Source organism: Crocuta crocuta, unplaced genomic scaffold (genome assembly GCF_008692635.1).
Source record: "Crocuta crocuta isolate KB4526 unplaced genomic scaffold, BGI_CrCroc_1.0 scaffold383, whole genome shotgun sequence".
Taxonomy (NCBI): domain Eukaryota; kingdom Metazoa; phylum Chordata; class Mammalia; order Carnivora; family Hyaenidae; genus Crocuta; species Crocuta crocuta.
Genome location: NW_027531897.1, coordinates 438,197 through 459,043, shown reverse-complemented (window position 1 = coordinate 459,043; position 20,847 = coordinate 438,197). Strand labels below are relative to the sequence as shown.

Here is a 20,847-nt window from a genome sequence, read left to right as displayed (position 1 = left end):
ATATTCCCAGTGTTAGATACATAAATTTGGATTTCAAAGCATTTTTGCTGATCAAGTTCCTATACTTTATTGATATTATTTTTAGATAAATGAATGTTAGGTCTTTGAGAATTTAGAATTTCTCTTCCATATTATAACAGAATATCATCTTTTTGAAAGCCAAGTTTTTTGTTTTATTTTTGAGATTAAAATCTTATGGTTTTTCTTAATATTAACTGAATCTCAAAAATTGACAATCCAGGGATGTTAAACAACTGAAATTCTCATATGCTGCTCGAGAATGCAAAATGGTACAGCCAGGTTGGAAAATAGTTTGGCACTTTCTTAAACAGTTAAAAACACACTTAAAGTATAATTTGGCAATGCCACTGCTTTCAAGAGAAACAAAAACCTGTCTTCCCACAAATCAGTTGGTATACAGATGTTTAGTTTATTCATTATTGCCTAAATTAGAAGCAATCCAAATATCTTTCATCTAGTGAACATATAAACAGACTGTGGTATATCTATTTAATGGAATACTGTTCAGGAATAAAAAGAAATTAACTACTCATATAAGGAACAGTATAGAGAAATCTCAAATGCATTGTATGAAATGAAAGAACCCAGACTTAAAAGGTTGTATATTATATGAATCCATTTATATGATATTCTGGAAAAGGCGAAACTAAATGAACAGAAATCAGATCAGTGGTGACCAGGGTTGGGGGTGGAGGGAAGTACTGGGTACAGAGGGGCCTGAGGCAGTTGGGGGTGTGGGGGGTTATAGAACTCTTACCTTAATTATGGTAGTGATTACACAACTGGATATGTTTGTTAAAACTCAAAAGAACTATGTACTAATAAGGGCATATTTTTACCTAAATCTGATTTCTTTTTTTTGTGTTTACAACTGGGATTGTTCTCTTAATTTTTCTTTCTGCTACTTCCTTATTAGTGTACAGATATGCAACAGATTTGTCTATATTGATTTTGTATCCTGCTACCTTCCTGAATTCATTTATCAGTTTTGGTAGTTCTTTGGTGGAATCTTTACAGTTTTCTATATATAGTATTATGTCATCTGCAAACAAAGTTTTACTACTTCTTTCCAATTTGGATTCCTTTTATCTAAATCTGATTTTGTAAAAAAGAAAATGGGAATTATTAGCTAGTATAACTTAAAAATTTAGGAATAAACGGGCTTAAGTATAGTTCACAAATAATACCATCAGAACTCAGTCTTGCACTTTAACTCAGCTCTGTTTTCTTCTTTGTTGCCTTCCTTCATGGGCATAAATTCTCAATATAGTGGCTCAGGCACTTCAGGCTCATATCCTTAGAGTTTATTTATCTCTAAGGAAAGAAGGTACTTTGTCCTTTTTCATTCTAGCAGAAGTATTTGGCCTCTTTGATTAGCTTGGCCAGGATCACATGTCCATCCCTAAACCAGTGTCCTGGACAGCAGGCTTCAGTTTGGTGGTTGGCTGTGCCTGGGTCTTATATCTACCTCTAGAGGCCACAGGTAGTAGTTGGTCCTGTTTTACATTCAGACATATGTTGAATGCTGTTATCAGAAGGGGCTGTCCATCCTGGGGCAAGACAAACAACAGGTGTTCACTATCTTAGTGCCTTTTCAACAGAACAGGAGGAGAGAGATCACTAGCAAAGATACTTTCCCTGATCACATAACTGGAAATTCTGACGGTGCTGCCTAAGGAGAGTAAGGCAGTCTTTCTTAGAGATTCTCCTGTAGGATGGATAAATTTATTTTATGTGTATACATGATTTTATGTGGTGTAATTTATTTGGAATAATTGTATATTATATACTGGCTTTGCAGGTAATAATAAAGGATAATAGTCTTGTGCTGACACCATCACACATCAAAGCTTACATGTTAATGACTCTTCAAGGATTAGAATATTTACATCAGCATTGGATTCTACATAGGGTAAGGTTTTTATAACCAAGTATTATTGATTCTTTATATTTTAGTCAAGTTTTATGTACCCAATTATTACATAAATGGTCTGAATATGTAAATTGCTAAAATAAAAATATAGCTGTATCATTTTATCCTACCTTCCTCTGTGTTCCTTTCAGTTGTTCCACGAGGTGGTGGTATGAGGACTCTAAATACTAGGTGAAATTTAGAAATTGAAGAGCCCCAGTTCTTCATTTTTTTCATAGATGAAGAGCTAAGTTGCTAAGTCACCTGACCAAGGTTATATATATTTTTTCAAGATCAGTAGCTGGTAACTGACAGAGTGTTAGAATCTGGATCTTTGGTTTAACTCCAGTGTTCTTTGTGGTATACTGTTGTGACAGAAAAATAATAATACAGTGAGAGTCTAGATTAAATTAAACCTAAAATTTTTTTAGAAAAATAGTATTTCTAAGAACTCTAAAATTATATGAAATGATGAAATAAAATTGCTGAAATAGTTGAGTCATCATTAGTAACATCCAGCTGTTGAAACAAGGCTGATAATCTAATAGGTAGATGTTCTTAGGTATTGTATTTAGATAAATAGCTAAGAAAATATAATTTATAGTCAGTAATTCTCATATCCGAAACATGGAATCCCTTTTAGGTTATTGCTAGTATTTTTTTAGTATAGATTTTGAAGGATATGCTCCTCATCCTCTCTAAATGCATAATGTTTTTATTTACTGAAGTTCAAATAGCAACTATTTGTTGAGTTCTTAATCATTACACTAGGCTCTGTGAAGCAGCGTTTAAAGTAGGTAAATTGAAGCTCAGTGTCCAAGGCCTCACTAAAGTAATATAACATATCTTAATTGTGCTTTGGTAGGATTTTATATCAGTGAGAAAATTTTGATTATTATTTAAATTTGGGTTTTACTCTGGTACTGCAAAGTTTAAGTTAAGCCAACTAAGTGTATTATTATGATATTCTCTCTCACCCTGCTTTTGTGTTTATTTAAAACTTCCATGTACAGGATCTAAAACCAAACAACTTGTTGCTAGATGAAAACGGAGTTCTAAAACTGGCAGATTTTGGCCTGGCCAAATCATTTGGGAGCCCCAATAGAGCATATACACATCAGGTTGTAACCAGGTAAGAATCTTTAAAAAAACTGAAAGCTTATGTTGTGTGGGATTTTTTTTTTTTTTTTTTAATAAACTCAGTGTGGGCACAGTGTGGGGCTTGAACTTATGACCCTGAGATTGAGAGTCACGTCTCTACTAACTGAGCCTGCCAGTATCTCTGTTGTGTAGGATATTAGTCACAAATGAGCATCATTTGGCTTCTTTGAAATATCTCAGAAGAGTTCAGGAATTAACTGCTCACGTTTTGCTAAAAATACAGCCCTCTTTATGTACATTTAACCACAATGAAAAAAAAATACAGCCATGTTTTCAAACGGAATTGGATTAAGTCAGTTTTACACATTTACCTAACAAGTTTGGGGACTAATTTATCTACTGAGTTAGGTTGGCTAGAACTGTAGTGGCTATTTTCTTACATATTCACCTGATTTGGGGGGTGGGGTGTCCTGTGTTTATTTTATGGGTCACTAACTGATTTCATGTTTTAGATTATTCAGTTTGAATAAAAATTCTCTGTAATAAACTAGTGCATTGATAATTGGAGTTTTCATGTTTTTAGTACTCCTGTTTTCTTAGACTTTTTATGTGTAAAAACTAAAAAACCACATGAAATAGATAGGAACAATAGATTTTATCATTCTAGTTAGGATGTCATTTGTTAATTTCTAAGAGTGTTTTAAGGATGTGAGAAGATCTTTAAATTCTCCTTTTAAATTACTTTGTCACCTTCTTCCAAATAGATCTCACTGAGTGTCAGTCACCTGAGCTTTAAAGTAAGAAAGGATATAAGTGTCCATGTACATACTGGAAAGGTGAAGCCCATCATTTAGAAACTCTTAGAACTCAAGAAAATGGGCCCATATACAAGAGCATTGTATACCAGTGTTTTATATCTACCATTTTCTCATCTTGCATATCAAGAGGTCAAATTAAAATGAGGACTGAAAATTAACAGTTAAAATAATGAAATGGACATCACCCATCACTTTGAGAGGAGCGGTTTTGATGGAAGTGGTAGAATGAAAGCCTAATTGAAAGGGGAATTTTTGTTGTTTCTTAATTTTTATTTATTATTATTTAAAAAATTTTTATTTTAAGTAGGCAATGTGTGGCTCATTGAACTCATGACCCCAAGATCAAGAGTCACGTGCTTTACCGACTGAGCCAGCCAGGCCCCCCGCTGTGAAAATGTTTAAGGATAAGAGAGTACGGTACACCTGGGTGTAGGTGGCTCATTCTGTTAAGGGTCCAACTTCAGCTCAGGTCATGATCTCATGGCTCGTGGGTTCAAACCCCATGTTAGGCCCTGTGCTGACAGCTTGGAGGCTGGAGCCGACTTCGTGGATTCTGTGTCTCCCTTGCTCTCTGCCCCTACCCCACTTGTCCTCTCTCTCTCTCTCTCAAAAATAAACGAAAAGTTAAAAGAAAAAAGAAAGGAATTGGAGAGCATTTGAACAGACAGCTTTTCAGAATAATGAGAGAATGTGGAGGCAGCTCCTGGAGGAAGTAGGGCCCAAAGAAGTTTTTGTTTGTGTTTTAGTTTATTTTTTAAGAATGAAGAAATAATGATATGTTTGTATATTATTGGTAAAAGTCTAGTTAAGAAGAAAATGTTGATGTAAGAGAAAGAGGAGAGAATTTCAATACTTTTGAAAAATAAGAGAACAAGGTACCCAGTGCCCCCAGTTGAGATATTGGCTTTAAAACAGTGCAGAATAGGAGTGCCTGGGTGGCTCAGTGGATTGAATGTCCAATTTCGGCTCAGGTCATGATCACACAGCTTGTGCATTCGAGCCGCATGACAATTCCTGGAGCTCGCTTAGATTCTGTGTCTCCTTCCCTTTCTACCCCTTCCCCACTCACACTCTTTATCTCTCTCAAGAATAAATAAACATTAAAAAAAAAAAAACAGTCCAGCATAGTTTAGCTATAGTTACAGATGAAAAGGCAGATTATGTGAATACAAATGACTATAGGAGAGTCTGTAGAATTTTTTTTCTTTATGTTTTTTTTTTTTTAAAACCTAATTTTTTCTCCTCTACTCGGATTTTTTTCCAGTGAAGTTGGAAGTAAGATCATAGGCTTATGGAAAGGATGGTATTGAGAGTTTCAGGAGAAGGAAGATGTCAGTCATCTAAGAGTGGAAGAGTGAATGGACCAGGGATCTGTATAATTTTCAATATGGAACTGCCTGGTTTTACAGCCAGTTTTTCTTGAGTTAATACATCTATAAACATGAATTTCATCATTGGGATGATGTTTCACTGAGGAGATTCCTCCAAGAAATAGTTCAATAATTTGATTTTAAAATTACAGTATTTCTGGGGTGTCTGGGTGACTCAATTAGTTAGGGGATGGACTTCAACTTAGGTCAGGTTACGGTGCCCTGTGGGTTTGAGCCCTGTGTCGGGCTCTGTGCTGACAGTTCAGAGCCTGGAGCCTGCTTTGGATTCTGTATCTTCCTCTCTCTGTGTCCCTCCACCGGTCATGTTTTCTCTCTCTCTCTCTCTCTCTCTCTTTTTCTCTCTCTCTCTCAAAAATAAATTTAAAAAAAATTACAATATTTCATTTTGTTCTCCAGGTGGTATCGGGCCCCCGAGTTACTGTTTGGAGCTAGAATGTATGGTGTAGGTGTGGACATGTGGGCTGTTGGCTGTATATTGGCAGAGTTGCTTCTAAGGGTAAGTCTAGGATTGATGTATACATTACAGTATTGTAATCAATATTCTTAAAACTTGTGTAAGGATTATCTTCCCAGCGATAATTCTCAGAGAGGAGTACCATTCTTAAAAAGCCAGCAAACAGACCAGTTAAAAAAAAAGACATCTCCCGCTGTGCAACCTTTTTGTTAATGTAATGTGAGATGAGAAGACCTTTCATTTAAGTCAGAGAAGATTTTACTATAAATCATTTCTATATTTGGAAATACAACTATAATAAAATCCTCATTAGGCTATAATATGGTAACGTCACTGCAGTAACTAAATGTGTTAGGATGAACTTCTGTAGTCCTGGGACATTTTTGGGTTGGACTGTTTAAAATTATACTTTAAGAGATGTGTAAAACCAGCCACTGCAGCTGTACTATATAACTAAACCTTGTGTGAGAGGATTATTTTAGTTCTCTTCAAACAAAGCAGACATGTTGGTCCTGTAGCATTCCTCTCAACTGAGACCATCTTAATTAAAATAAGACATTGTCTCCCTACCCTGGTGGAGATAAAGATGGTGCATCAGAAACTTTTCCTTAGCTATAAAGGTTAGTTTTAGCCTTCCTAAATGATGAAGGCAAAGGAATATTGGGGAGTCCTTCTGAAGCTGAGAGTTTTTTCCTCTTTACAAAATTCCAGATATTCCAACCCCAACTCTTTTCCTCAAGTGATACGTATTTAAAGAAATGTAAACCCAGGATACAGAAATACAGTTTTTTAATTTCTTTTTTTTTTTTTTAATTTTTGATGATTTTTATTTATTTCTGAGAGAAAGAGAGACAGCATGAGCAGGGGAGGATCAGAGAGAGAGGGAGACAGAATCTGAAACCGGCTCCAGGCTCTGAGCTGGCTGTCAGCACAGATCCTGATGCGGGGCTCAAACCCACAAACCGTGAGATCATGACCTGAGCCGAAGTCGGACGCTTAACTGACTGAGCCACCCAGGCGCCCCACAGTTTTTTAATTTCTTGAACACAGAAAATAGCTTCTATATACCACAGAGTTACCTTTTTCTTTTCTTTTCTTTTTTGAGAGAGAGAGAGAGAGAGAGGGCACAAGTGAGTGAGGGTCAGAGAGAGAGAGAAGCTGGGCTCACCTGATATAAAACTTGAATTCGCAAACCATGAGACAATGACCTGAGCTGAAGTCAGACCCTTAACCAACTAAGCCACCCTAACACACTGCAAAGTTACCTTCTTAAATATCTTTCTTAGTTTGGTGTGAGTTCTGTGATTCGTTTTGGAAGCTTATGCCTCGGGATGCTTGCAGAAGAAACTCTCACACATTTAGATTTGAACATGAATAGTAATCCCTGTGCTAGTGATGGGTCCTGTGGATCAGCTGGCATGACCGCTCTGCTACTGACAAAAACAGAGTTTACCAGAAGGTTACATTGCAGGATCATTTAGTTCCGGAAAACAGAGTTCATTCATTACCAAGATAAAACCAAAATTTCTTGGCCCCTAATGTTACGGTTTATCATTCCATTTAGAAGGTAAGTAGATAGAGATAGCAGTTAAGAGTAAACAGGTTAACAAGAGACTCTTAATGATAGAGAATAAACTGAGGTTTGATGGAGGGAGGTGGATTGGGGGATGGGATAGATAGATAGGTAGGTAGGTAGGTAGGTAGATAGATAGATAGATAGGGTGTTGCATGTAAGTGATGAATTCTACTCCTGAAACCAATATTGTACTGTCTGTTAACTAATTGAAATTAAAATAAATAAATAGGGGTGCCTGGGTGTCTGGTTGGTTTAAGCATCTGACTTCTGGTTTTGACTCAGGTCATGATTTCACAGTTCAGGGATTTGAGCCTGGCATTGGGCTCTGCACTAACACATGCTGAGTCTGCTTCTGGTTCTCTTGCTCCCTCCCTCTCTCTCTACCTCTCCTGTGCTCTCTCTTTGTCTCTGTCTTTCTCTCTCAATCTCAAAATAAATAAATAAATATTTAAAAAATAAATACAAAAATAATAATTTAAATAGATTAGAAATTGTGGACTTCATTAGAATCATGGTTGGGATCTTATTAGCTATTGGCATTGTTGCTTCAAGGTTATGAAGAAATTAACAGACAGTTCCAATTGATGAAGAACTGTGCCATTTTGCCATACTTTAGTCCTGCATAATTGAAGAAAAATGTTTCATATTTTATTATTTTTTAAGATATTTTCTATTTTAAACTATTCTGTGCTCATTTAAAAATATCCATGGAAAAGAGCCTAAGTTTCCATCAACGGACGAATGGATCAAGAAGATGTGGTTTATCTATAGAATGGAATACTACACAGCAATGAGAAAGAATGAAATCTGGCCATGTGTAGCAACATGGATGGACCTTGAGGGTGTTAACGCTGAGCGAAATAAGTCAGGCAGAGAAGGACAGATACCATTTGTTTGCACGTATAGGAGGATTAGGAGGAACTTAACGGAGGACCATTGGGGAGAAGAAGGGGGGAAATAGTGGGGGAGAGGGAGGGAGGCAAACCACAAGAGACTCTTGAATGCTGATAACAAACTGAGGACTGATGGGTGTGAGGGGTGAGGGGGGAGATGGGTATGGAGGAGGGCACTTGTGGGGATGAGCACTGGGTGTTATATGGAAACCAACTTGACAATAAACTATTTGTAAAAAAAATAAAATAAAAAAATAAAAATATCATTAGAATTGCTATCCACACAGTTCTGAATCTGGTGAGATCCTGCCGTCCAAACAGATCATTGAATGCAGTTCAATAGTTCAAAAGCCTTGCTGTTACCAGCATTCCACCTTTTTTAAAGTGTTGTTTTCTTTATATATGTACTTTATAAAATAGATTCAAAGACTACTTAAATTAGAAAACAGAGGACCAACAATAAAGTGTATGTCCAGCCAAGTAATCAATATTGTTTAAATCATTTTATTTATTTATTCTNTCTGAGAATTCTGGGGGGTGGGGGGGGAGGATAAATGAGTACCCTGTCTTTGTTCAGATTTACCACTTATCATAAATCTCTTATAGTTTATTCAAATTGAGATCCAAAGTTTACACATGAGGTAGCTCATTATAACTTAAAATTTCATATCTTAGGGCTCCTTCTGGCTCACCCTACTAGAGGAGCATGCGACTCTTGATCTCAGGGTCATGGGTTTGAGCCCCACATTGGGTATAGAGATTACTTTAAATAATTTTTTAAAATACAAAGAGGGGCACCTGGGTGGCTCAGTCAGTTAAGCGCCAACTTCGGCTCAGGTCATGATCTCACAGTTCATGAGTTCGAGCCCTGCACCAGGCTCTGTGCTGATAGCTCGGAACCTGGAGCCTGTTTTGGATTCTGTGTCTCCCTCTCTCTCTGCCCCTCCTTTGTTCACATTCTGTCTCTCTCTCTCAAAAATAAGTAAACATTAAAAATATATATATACATATAAAGGTGCCTGGGTGGTTCATTCGGTTAAGCCTCTCTCTACCTCTTTCTCTGCCCCTCTGCTGTCTTTCACACATGTGCATGCATGCCCATGCACTCTGTATCTCTCAAAAATAAATAAACTTTAAAAAAATATATCATACCTAAACACCCATCCTTAAAAAATCTGACTAAAGTGCCAGCTTGCCATGAAACTAATCCTATGGTGATGAGTGTCCCTTGAGTACAGTTTTTATATCAGCAGTCTGTAAAGTAAAGAGATACATCATCTTTTTATATGAGAAGAAAATGTTAGCATACCTAAAAATACTTGTGAAATGTTATTTAATATAGCTTTAATTTTCTTTTTCTGGGTGCACATTTCATACACATAATAGTCCAATGTTGTACATAGGGGTTGTATTAAATCTAGATCTAGTCAGAAAGTAGAAATCCTTAATTCTGAGGACTATAGGAATGGGACACAGAAGGAGCAACCACCCTAGGACTGAGACAGCACCATAGGAAGAGGACCCCAGGACTGAGATCTAGACCTTGCTGAAAAGGGCACACAAGTGTGGCTCACTGGACGACATAGAAGTTGCTGTGGAGCTGTGTTGGCAGCACTTGTTCATCTGCCCTCTTGCATGTAGAGGAAAGCTGTTCAGGGGAGGTTTTCTGGAGGCACTGTGCTACTCAAGCCTGTGTAGAGGGAAGCTGCTCTGTGCATTGGGCAGTGTAGAACTGCCTGCAATTGCAGGAACCTGCTGCCAGAGAAGCTGAGATACTGCAGGAGGTGTGCTGGGCAAGCAGGCTGGGAAGTGGGAAGCAGAAGTCTTCTTCGTATAATGTTCTCCAGCAGCCTCTATTGTCAGAGCTTCAGCTGGCAAAAGAAAAATACATATATACGTATATGTATGTATGTTGAGAGAGAGGGCACAAATGCATGAGGGGCAGAGACAGAGGGAGAGAGAAACAGGTTCACTCACAGTGGGACTTAAACTCATGAACTGTGTGAATCAGGACCTGAGCTGGAGTCAGATGCCTAACCCACTAAGCCACACAAGCACCTCTAAAAGAACAATATTTAAAGACTCAGATCTGTTTTCTCAGAGAAGGCAAAAAGGGTGAGCTTGGAATAAATTGATAACTGGCTGAGTTAAATGCTGTTTTGGCAGTGTTTAGGGAAATTGTTACTGGTCCACAGTAGTAGAAATGTTGGAGACCTGGTACTTAATCTGGTCTTTTCGGTGAGTTTATGAACTTTTTGAAAGCATTTAACAGTGTGAAAGGCCTCTGTTATTCACAGTAAATTCTTTACTCTTCTATATGTTTACATAGATGTTTGAGAATGAATTGGAAAATAGTGCCTATATATAGTAAGGATTTTATTATTAGCTTCTAATTTTTAACTTGTAATCACTTATCCTTTTAAAGTTTGTCATTATACTTCTTCAGAGAAATAGTATGCCAAGGTAATACTTAAATTAGATTGTAATGTAAATATGTTCTGCCTGCCTGCCAACCTTTGCTCACCTTTGCTTTAGCTAGAATAGTTCTCCGTCTAGCTAACTCTATCTAATCTTTCAGCTTTGACTGCTNATGTAAATATGTTCTGCCTGCCTGCCAACCTTTGCTCACCTTTGCTTTAGCTAGAATAGTTCTCCGTTTTAGACTTTTCCTCTAGCTAACTCTATCTAATCTTTCAGCTTTGACTGCTACTTCCTCTAGGAAGCCTTCCTTGACCTATCTAGAGTGGTTTAGGTGCTGTTTTGTGTGGGCTAGGATCCTGTACTCTCACTGAAAACATCATCTTGTGGAGACCCCTTTATTTGTATTACCAGCATTCCTCACATTACGCCAGAGGAGAGCAAGGACTGTCTTGTTCCCTTCTTTTAAGTACCTACGGCTTAATTAATTAGTATAATGCCTATTACATGGTGGTATGTGTGTTTTTTTTAAATGTTTGTTTGTTTATTTTGAGAGGGACAGAGAGTGCACATGAGTGAGGGAGTAGCAGAAAGAGAATCCCAAGCAGGCTCTGAGCTACCACCGCAGAATCCAAAGTGGGGCTCAGTTCCATGAACTATGAGATCATATACATGGTGATTATTAAAGAGTGAATAAAATGAGCAGGATGGTACTCTTTACTTTGTTAGCAGTGTAGAACCTAATGTGGTACCCAGTATACCTCAGACTACATTATGATTTTTGTTACAGTTTAGTTTTTCTTACTAAGTTTATAGTATTATTTGTATAACTGTTACAGAACACCTGAAATAACTGTGTCTTGCTCTCTTTCAGGTTCCTTTTTTGCCAGGAGATTCAGACCTTGATCAACTAACAAGAATATTTGAAACTTTGGGCACACCAACTGAGGAACAGTGGCCTGTAAGCTTTCATACATGTTCTTTAAAATGTAGTTAGGATTTGATATGTTGTTGTCATGTAGGTATTTCTTAAAGAAATGTATTCATGTCTTAATTTACTAGTAATATATACTTTGCAANAGCTTCCTATGTACATGTTGCCCTTTCTTCATCCCAGTAATTCCCATCCCAGAGTTAATTACTGTCCATTTGGTGGGACATCTTGCTATGAAGATACATGCACAAACATACACTTACACAGTTACATATTTATCTTTTCTTGAATAAAAATAGGGTTGTGCCATATTTTTTGCAACCAACTTGATCTTTTTACTTAATGTTTATAACTGACCTTTTTTTCCTGACATTTGTCTTTTTAACAGCTGCATGCTATTTCATTTTATGGATATTTCATGTTTGTTCATCAACATCTTGGTGAATTTAGGGTATATTTGTAGAATTTTCACTAACAGTTAAGATGTCTCAGTATTATGAATATTTTTAATTCGTTACATTGTCTACAAAAAAATCTTAAGTCTTGAGTAAAAATTTATACCAATTTAAGTTGCTAAATTTTACATATTGTAGTTTAGTAATATAATCTCACTTGTTTATTCTTAATTAATATTGTAAATTAATTAATATTAATTAAAATTGTAATTAATTTTGTAATTAATATTAATTAATATTGTAAACCTTTAGATTTTCCTTCCTGTTATAGCCCCATCTCCTGGAGAATAAATAAATACTAGAAAACCTGCATTTTAATCAGACTCTACATCCTGGGTAAAACTGATAAAATTTTCTGAAGCTGAAATTTAGTGGAAGGAGTTTCTTTTGTGCTATTACTTCCTCAACTTTCTAATTATAACTAGTTTGCTATATGTGCTCATGGTAAAACCTGCTTTAGTAGCTGTCCTTTATTGATCACATTATATGCCATTAATGACAGGCTTTTCATAAATTATATTTCATTCTCCCAGCAATCCTATGAAGTAGGTACTGTTAGTCCCAGTTTATTTGAGACAAGTGAGGTTTACTGAGGATAAATAATTTATCCAAAGGCTACATAGTGTCAGAGCTAGGAGTGCGGTGTGGATCTGTCTGACTCCAGAGCCATGTTCATGTTATTCTCTACAGTCCTTTTCTCTTAGACATGATTTTCTTTTTTCCCCCCTTAGACATGATTTTGTCTTTCTTTTTTAAAATTGTTTTAATGTTTATTGTTGAGAGCGAGACAGAGTCCACATAGGGAAGGGACAGAGAGGGGAAGACACAAGCAGAAGCAGGCTCTGGGCTCCAAGCTGACAGCACAGAGCCCAGCGTGGGGCTTGAACTCATGAGCTGTGAGATCATGACCTGACCTGAAGTCAGATTCTTGACCAGCTGAGCCACCCAGGCACCCCAGACATGATTTTCTAAATAGTAATTGCTTTACTGATATTTTTCCTTAGATTTTTGAAAATTAAACTTATTTTGAGATTATTGTAGATTTTAGTTATAAGAGATAATTGAGATACTCCTTGAACTCTGTACCAAGCTTCTTACAAAATTACTACAATATCATGACCAGCATGCTGACGCTGATAGGATTAACATACAGGGCATCACCACAAAGATCCTGTATGTTGCCCTTTTTTAGCTATACCTACTTTCCTTCCACTCTCACTCACTCTTTAATCCCTGGCAATCACTGATTGGCTCTCCCTTTCTGTGACTTTGTCATTTCAAAAATGTTATAAATGGAATCACATACTATGTAACCTTGTAGTATATGCCTATAAGGTTACACATTCAGCATAATTCTCTGGAGATTCATCCAGGTTGTATATATCAGTAATTTGTTTCTTTTTATTGCCATATGGTATATATGTACCACAGTGTGTTTAACCATCCTCTCCTTGAAGGACACCTTCATTGTTTCCAGTTGGGGCTGTTACAAATAAAGCTCCTCTAAGCATTAATGTATAGGGTTTTGTTTATTTGCTTGTTTGTTTTTGTATAGAAATAAGCCTTTATTTCTCTAGGATAGATGCCCAGGAGAGCAGTTGCTGACACCTATGGTAGTTGTGTAGTTAATTTAAGAAACTGCCAATTTGTTTTCCAGATTGGCTGTACCATTTTATATTCTTACTAGCCATATATGAGTAACCTATTTTCTCTGCATCCTCTCCAGCATTTGTTGTTGTCACTTATTTTAAGCACTCTGATGGTGTGTAGTGACAGTTCATTGTGATTTTAATTATCATTTCCCTAATAACTGATGGTGTTGAGTGTCTTTTCATGTGCTTATTGGCCATAGGTATATCTTTCGTTAAATGTTAAATGTCTCTTCATGTCTTTTTCCCATTTTTTAAAACACATTTTATTTTATTATTAAGTAATCTTTATACCTAACATGGGGCTCAAAGTCACCATCCTGAAATCAAGAGTTACATGCTCTACTCAACTGAGCCAGCCAGGTCCCCTATTTTGTAATTGGTTGTTTGGTTTTTAATTCTCATGAAGTCTGTTTTATCAGTTTGTCTTTTTACAAATCATTCTTTTGATTTCAAGTTAAAGAGCTCTTTGCCTAGCTCAAAGATTTTGCTGACAATTTTTTTTACCTAAAAGTTTTACAGTTTTACATTTATCATTTCAGTATGTGATCCTTTTTGAGTTACTTTTTGCATTAGATGTGTGACTTTGTCAAGGGTCTGGGTTTTTTGTTTATTTGTTTGTTTTTTGTTTTTGGCCTGTGTATGGTCCAGTTACTTTAGCACCATTTGTTGAAAAGACTTTTTCCATTAAATTGCTTTGCACCATTGTCATAAATCAGTTGGGTAGACTCAGCAGCTGTACGGGTCAATGGACTTTTCATCTTGGAACTGTGGTCCATTTTGTTAGTAACCTTAGGGAGAAGGCCCAGGTGCTGGTGAACACTGCTGTGACTTACTTGAATCCTCGATTGGCCACATTTTGGCACTATGCCACGGTTGAGCTGGTTCCTCTTATCCCTGCTTAAGTTCCGACAACTATTCAGAGCTTGGAAAAAATAGTCAAAAGAGTATTCAAACATCTGCTGAATGTTTTGGTGGCTACTGACATGTGTATATAGTTTTATGTCTGTGAGATCATAGGCAAGGATGGCATCATGGGCTATAATATTTGAAGACCAGTCTTTAACATCTGTTTATATTGGTTTATTATTTGAGTAGTCTTGGACCAGGTGTAATCAGACGGATATTTGAATAAAATAAGACAATATATGAAAACAAAAGTCAGTTGGGATCAGTTTTGGGTTCCATCTTGTGTTCCTTTGATCTATATCCCTCTGCTTGATAGCACAGTCTTAATTAAAGTAGCTATTCATTAAGTCTTGAAATCAGGTAGATTGATTCCTCCATTTCTGTTGGTTTTAAAAGTTTTTATAGGTGTTACAGTTCTTTTGCCTTCCCACATGCATTTTAGAATAATCTACAGTGATTTTGTGAGAATTTTGGTAAGAATTACCTTCAACCCCACATTATTTTGAGAAGAATTTGCATCCTTACAAAATTGAATGTTCAAATCCATAAATAAGACAGATCTCATCATTTTTTTTTTTTAAGATTTTATTTTGTTTTTTAAATCAGAGAGGGGGTACAGAGGAACTGAAGCAGGCTCTACGCTGACAGGCTGACAAGCAGTGAGCCTGCTGTGGGGCTCATACTCATGAACCAGGAGATGACCTGAGTGAAGTTGGGTGCTCAACCGACTGAGCCACTCAGGTGTCCCTTAAAGATTTTATTTTTAAGTATTTTCTACACCCACTTGGATCTCATTATAACGTTGAGGTCAAGAGTCATGCATTCCACCAACTAAGCCAGGCAGGCACCTCAGTTAATGTAGGTTTTAGTATACGTGTCCTACATGTTTTGTTAGATTTTCATGTATTTCATTGTTCTTTTTGAGTTCTAAATGGTGTTTTAAATTTCAGTATCTACATTTGTTACCAGTATATAGAACCACAGTTGATTTTTATGTCTTTATTCTATATTCTCTAACCTTGTTTTATTCAGTAATTTTAGGAGTTTTTAAATAGATTTCTTGGAATTTTCTACATAGATCATTTGACAGTTTTTAGTTCTTCATTTGAGATTTGTATGACTTTCAGTCCTCACGTTTGAATTATAAATATTTTTATAGGACATGTGTAGTCTTCCAGATTTCGTGACATTTAAGAGTTTTCCTGGAATCCCGTTACAACACATCTTCATTGCAGCAGGAGACGACTTGCTAGATCTCATACAAGGCTTATTCTTATTTAACCCATGTACTCGAATTACAGCCACACAGGTATTTTAACACATCTTTTTTATATTAGGAAATATGAGGATAATCTGAACTCTGAAACTGATAAAGTAAAAACAGAATTTCATAAGGTTTTCTAGCATTCCTTAAATACTATAAAGATGTGTTTTTGTTTTAAGGAATTATAAGTTTTATTTTATACTTAAGCTATAAGCCCCGTTCAGACTGGTATTAACTTAACATCATGCATACGCAACAAGAAAGTTTACTTTTGCTTAGGGACATATAAATACATATTTGTGTCATAATTAATTGGCTTTCAAGTAGTTTACCTAGAGAAGAAAAAATAAGAATGGTTTTGTACTTGTTAAAATAATATTTCGATTAATGCCAAGCCTAATGCCAAAAGTGTTTTGGTTTTTTTCCCCATGAAATGTAGTCTCGATATGCATGCTGATCACTGTCATAGTCAGAAAGTGATAATGGGGAGAAAATAGTATAGTTTTTTCTTCTTTCTTAAAGATTTTATTTAACTTTATTTTAATATTTATTTANGGACGCTTAACCAACTAAGCCACCCAGGCGCCCCTAAAGATTTTATTTTTAAGTAATCTCTGCACCGAGTGTGGGGCTTGAACTGACAACCCGGAGATCAGGAGTCACATCCTCTTCTGAGTCAGCCAGGTGTCCTGAAAATTGAATACAACTGTATGCTTACATACAGAGATTGAAAGATACCCTGCATAGAACAAACATTGATACCCTCACTTAAGGGAAATAAGAATCAAACTCAAAAAGAATAGGAAGACCAAGAATATCTGCTTTTATAAAAGAAAGAAGAAATGCTGTCCAACACAAAAACAAAAGATCTGTGGATTTGAAAGAAAAAATCCAGGAGTGCCTGGGTGGCCCAGTCAGTTGAGCGTCTGGCTTCACCTCAGGTCATGATCTCACCACCACTCGTGGGTTTGAGTCCCACGTTGGGCTCTGTGCTGGCAGCTCAAAGCCTCGANAGAGCCTGATGCAGGATTTGAAATCACAGACTGCGAAATTATGACCTGAGCTGAAGTTAGACACTTAACCAACTGAACCACAGAGGCATCCTAGATTTTATTTTATTTTTAAAGTTTAGTGTATTTTTACACTTTTTTTCAAAGTGTATTCATTTTGAGAGAGAGAATGGGGGAGGGGCAGAGAGAAAGAGGGAGAGAGAGAGAACCCCAAGCAGGTTCTGCACTGTCAGCACAGATGGGCTTGAACCCACAAACTGTGAGATAATGACCGGAGCCAAAGTAAAGAGTCAGACACTCAACTGACTGAGCCACCCAGGTGCCCCAAAGTTTCTTTATNAAAAACATTAAAAAGAGAAAGAAAAAATCCATTGCCTTTGTTTTAAAATCAAGCACAAAACAAATAAAGGATAGTGTCACAAACACTTTAAATTGGGGCAGGGAAGGATGCCTGCATGGTTCACTGGGTTGAGCATCAACTTCAGCTCATATGATCTCAGGCGTGGGTTTGAGCCCCGCTCAGGCTCTCNCAGAACCCAGTGCCAGGCTTGACCCACAAACTGTGAGATCATGACCTGAGCTGAAGTTGAACCCTTAACTGACTGAGCCACCCAGGTGCCCCAGAAATAATTTTCTTAAATGGATTTTGAGGGGCACCTGGGTGGCTCGGTTAAGTGGCCGACTTCAGCTCAGGTCATGATCTCACGGTTCCCAAGTTCGAGCCCCGCGTTGGGCTTTGTGTTGACAGCTCAGAGCCTGGAGCCTGCTTTGGATTCTGTGTCTCCCTCTCTCANTCTCTGCTGACAGCTCACAGCCTGGAGTCTGCTTGGGATTCTGTGTCTCCTTCTCTCTCAGCTCCTCCCCTGCTCACACTGTCTCTCTTTCAAAAATAAATAAACATTAAAAAAATTTTTTTTAATTGGGGCAGGCAAGTGCAGAATTGCAACACAATACAATGATTGGCTTCATAAAGTAAGACCCTGATTAAAATGAAATGTCACAAGTCTTCATACATGTTTTATAAAACATGTTAATGCACAATATACCAAGGATACAAAATAGATATTTTTTCACTTAAGTTTATAACAGACTACCAAATCATTATTTAATGCATTTACTTCGTTTATTTATTTTAATGTTTTTTTTTATTTCTGAGAGAGAAAGAGACAGCATGAACAGGGGAGGGTCAGAGAGAGAGGGAGACACAGAATCCCAAAGGCTCTGAGCTAGCTGTCAGCACAGAGCTTGACGTGGGGCTCGAACCCAGGAACTGTGAGATCATAACCTAAGCCGAAGTTGGACGCTCAACCGACTGAGCCACCCAGGCGCTCCTTAGAAGTACTCTTCTAATTTCAAACAAGTACCTCATTACCTTTCCACCCATACATAATATACATTCTATCTCCATCCTAGGAAATTTGAGACTATCTAGAAGTTGTTCTCATTAATAATAAAAATAAAAATTTATAGAAAAGTTGTGACAACTTATTTGGGTTGTATTTTGGTAGAATTTTTTTTTTATATTTGAGAGAGATTGCATATGCAAGCCAGGGAGGGGCAGAGAGAGAGAGAGAGAGAGAGAGAGAGAGAGAATCTGAAGCAGGCTCCAGGCTCTGAGCCATTAGGACAGAACCCAGTGCCAGGCTTGACCCACAGACTGTGAGATCATGACCTGAGCTGAAGTTGAACCCTTAACTGACTGAGCCACCCAGGTGCCCCAGAAATAATTTTCTTAAATGGATTTTGAGGGGCGCCTGGGTGGCTCGGTTAAGTGGCCGACTTCAGCTCAGGTCATGATCTCACGGTTCCCAAGTTCGAGCCCCGCGTTGGGCTTTGTGTTGACAGCTCAGAGCCTGGAGCCTGCTTTGGATTCTGTGTCTCCCTCTCTCAGTCCTTCCCCTGTTGACACTGTCTGTCTCTGTCTCTCAAAAAATGAATAAATGTTTAAAAAAAAAAAAAAACAACAATGGATTTTGACTCCTGGATATTTTTCTTAAAGTGGGAATTGAGATAGTTTCCCTTTCTTAGATCTCTGATAGCTCAGGATTAGCTTAATTTACTCATGAACTGTTGATTTGAAAGCATACTGTAGAAATGCAACTCTTTCGAAGTAAGGAATCATTAAATTATCACTGCAAATAATATAATGTGAGAGGAAATGCTTGAAAAGTTGATATGAATTTATGTTCCTAAAAGGATTATGCAAAAGGAATTATTGTGCCTACTGAACTGCATTATGATACAAATCAAGTATGAACTTGAAAAATTTGTCATTTAGAATAAAACTATTTTTATTGGAATTCAGGACCGAGGTAAAGTATCATGTCATAGAACATTGAACAGTTAGTATGTAGAAATAACTTTGTGCAGTTCCTTCCTAGTAAAATATTTAATAATTTGCGGTAGATTATTGGATTTTAATACATTGTTACCAGCCTATTGCATCTTTTAAACTTTTATAATAAAAGTGGGGCGCCTGGGTGGCNAAAAAAAAATAAAAGAAACTGTATTTGCAAGACTTGGAATTTGAATACATACAGATGTTGTGACAAACTCTGAAGTTCTTTTTAAGCAAGTTTCTGTCTTTACATGTTGAACTATAGAGCCCCTTATGTATAGAGAGCTAAATTATATATACATGTCTTAACTGAAGATATTTCATATTTAGTATAGGCTGTTCAGCTGTAGAAAAATTACAAGGTAGTTTCTTTTTCTTAAGGTAATGAAATTTTCAGCCAGTCTTAAACTGTTATTTATGTGTTTCTTTGTAGTAATTTGCTCGTCCAAATTCTTAAGATGAATTTCGTGTTGGAAGTGGGGCATTCACATAGTGTTTTTAATGTTCCCAACAATTGTGGAGATTTGATTTTTTTAAACAGTTCAGATACTCATTTAAAATCCTACTTTCTTTGGTATCTTTTTTTAAAGGCCTTGAAAACTCAGTATTTCAGTAATCGGCCAGGGCCAACACCTGGGTGTCAGCTGCCAAGACCAAACTGTCCATTGGAAACTTTAAAGGAGCAGTCAAATCCGGCTGTAGCAACAAAACGGAAGCGAACACAGGCCTTGGAACAAGGTAAAACTTTCATTTTCGTAAGAAATGAAATGGATTCAGAAAACGCCAAGGAGATAATGTATAGCTAGTGACTGAGGGGCAGCTAAGAAATGTAGATTGTGAGCTGTTTGCTTTTCTTAAGTGTTTGGTAGAGAATGTGGTATTTTAGCAATATTTGTTTCCATTGAAAATTATTAAATCAAGCTTTTTAAAAGGACATGGGCACTTCTGAGTATACCTCAGAGTTGCAAGAACTATGAATGTGTACCTTATTTTCTTCATAAATTTTTATTGGTATACTATATGCTTATTGTTTAACAAGTGCTATTAGCAAATCAAAGTAAAATGTATTGGATGTAGTTGTATGCAATAACTGGTTAGAAATGCCATAAGATTAAATGTGAACAACCTCATTTTTTTTTCACCTAGGAGGATTACCCAAGAAGCTAATTTTTTAGTTACAAAGATCACTGGACAGTATTTTACTACTGAAGGAAATAGCCCAAAAGGCAAATAATGGAAAAATAGTAAACGTTAAGTAAATGCTGTAGAAGGAATTTGTAAATATTCTACACATGTAAAATATGTAAAACTGGATTATTTTTATTAAATGTATTTTAAAACAAACTTAATTCTGATTTTTCTGATTAGAGTGCAAAAGTAAGATTAACTTCAATTCTCTGACATGTAGAATTGAAAATTCATTAAGGAAACCTTAATAAAAATAATCATCAGTTATTTTGGTGACCTGGCCCATATAGCTTAACAGATTATAGTAGCAGGGGTAGTATTTAAAAATGGAAGCAGTAGTAGTAATGTAGCATATACCTACTACCTAGAGTTAACAAATGTTAATGTACTAAATAGGAAAAAAAGAAAAAATTAGAAATGAAATTGAGGTTCCTTTAATATGCCATTCTATTCTTTTCCTTTTCAAAACGCTTCCCAAAAGGGAAGTGACTCACAGGAAATGTCTTTCCATGATTT

At 36.6% G+C, this 20,847-nt stretch overlaps 1 protein-coding gene across 6 annotated transcripts in view; it reads left to right on the top strand.

The window, feature by feature from the left end:
- The window catches only part of CDK7 (cyclin dependent kinase 7), a 31,979-nt gene extending 11,487 nt beyond the window's left edge, over positions 1–20,492 (top strand). For 5 of the 6 annotated variants that reach the window (XM_077773553.1, XM_077773551.1, XM_077773552.1 and 2 more), the window contains 7 exons: positions 1,823–1,933; positions 2,947–3,065; positions 5,640–5,739; positions 11,459–11,545; positions 15,691–15,840; positions 19,734–19,881; positions 20,290–20,492. In XM_077773553.1, the coding sequence (XP_077629679.1) occupies positions 1,823–1,933; positions 2,947–3,065; positions 5,640–5,739; positions 11,459–11,545; positions 15,691–15,840; positions 19,734–19,881; positions 20,290–20,318 (744 nt within the window). In that variant the 3' untranslated portion in view covers positions 20,319–20,492. The remainder of the gene's footprint in view (positions 1–1,822; positions 1,934–2,946; positions 3,066–5,639; positions 5,740–11,458; positions 11,546–15,690; positions 15,841–19,733; positions 19,882–20,289) is intronic. The other variant, XM_077773554.1, reaches the window with a different exon arrangement.
- The last annotated feature ends 355 nt before the right edge of the window (positions 20,493–20,847 follow it).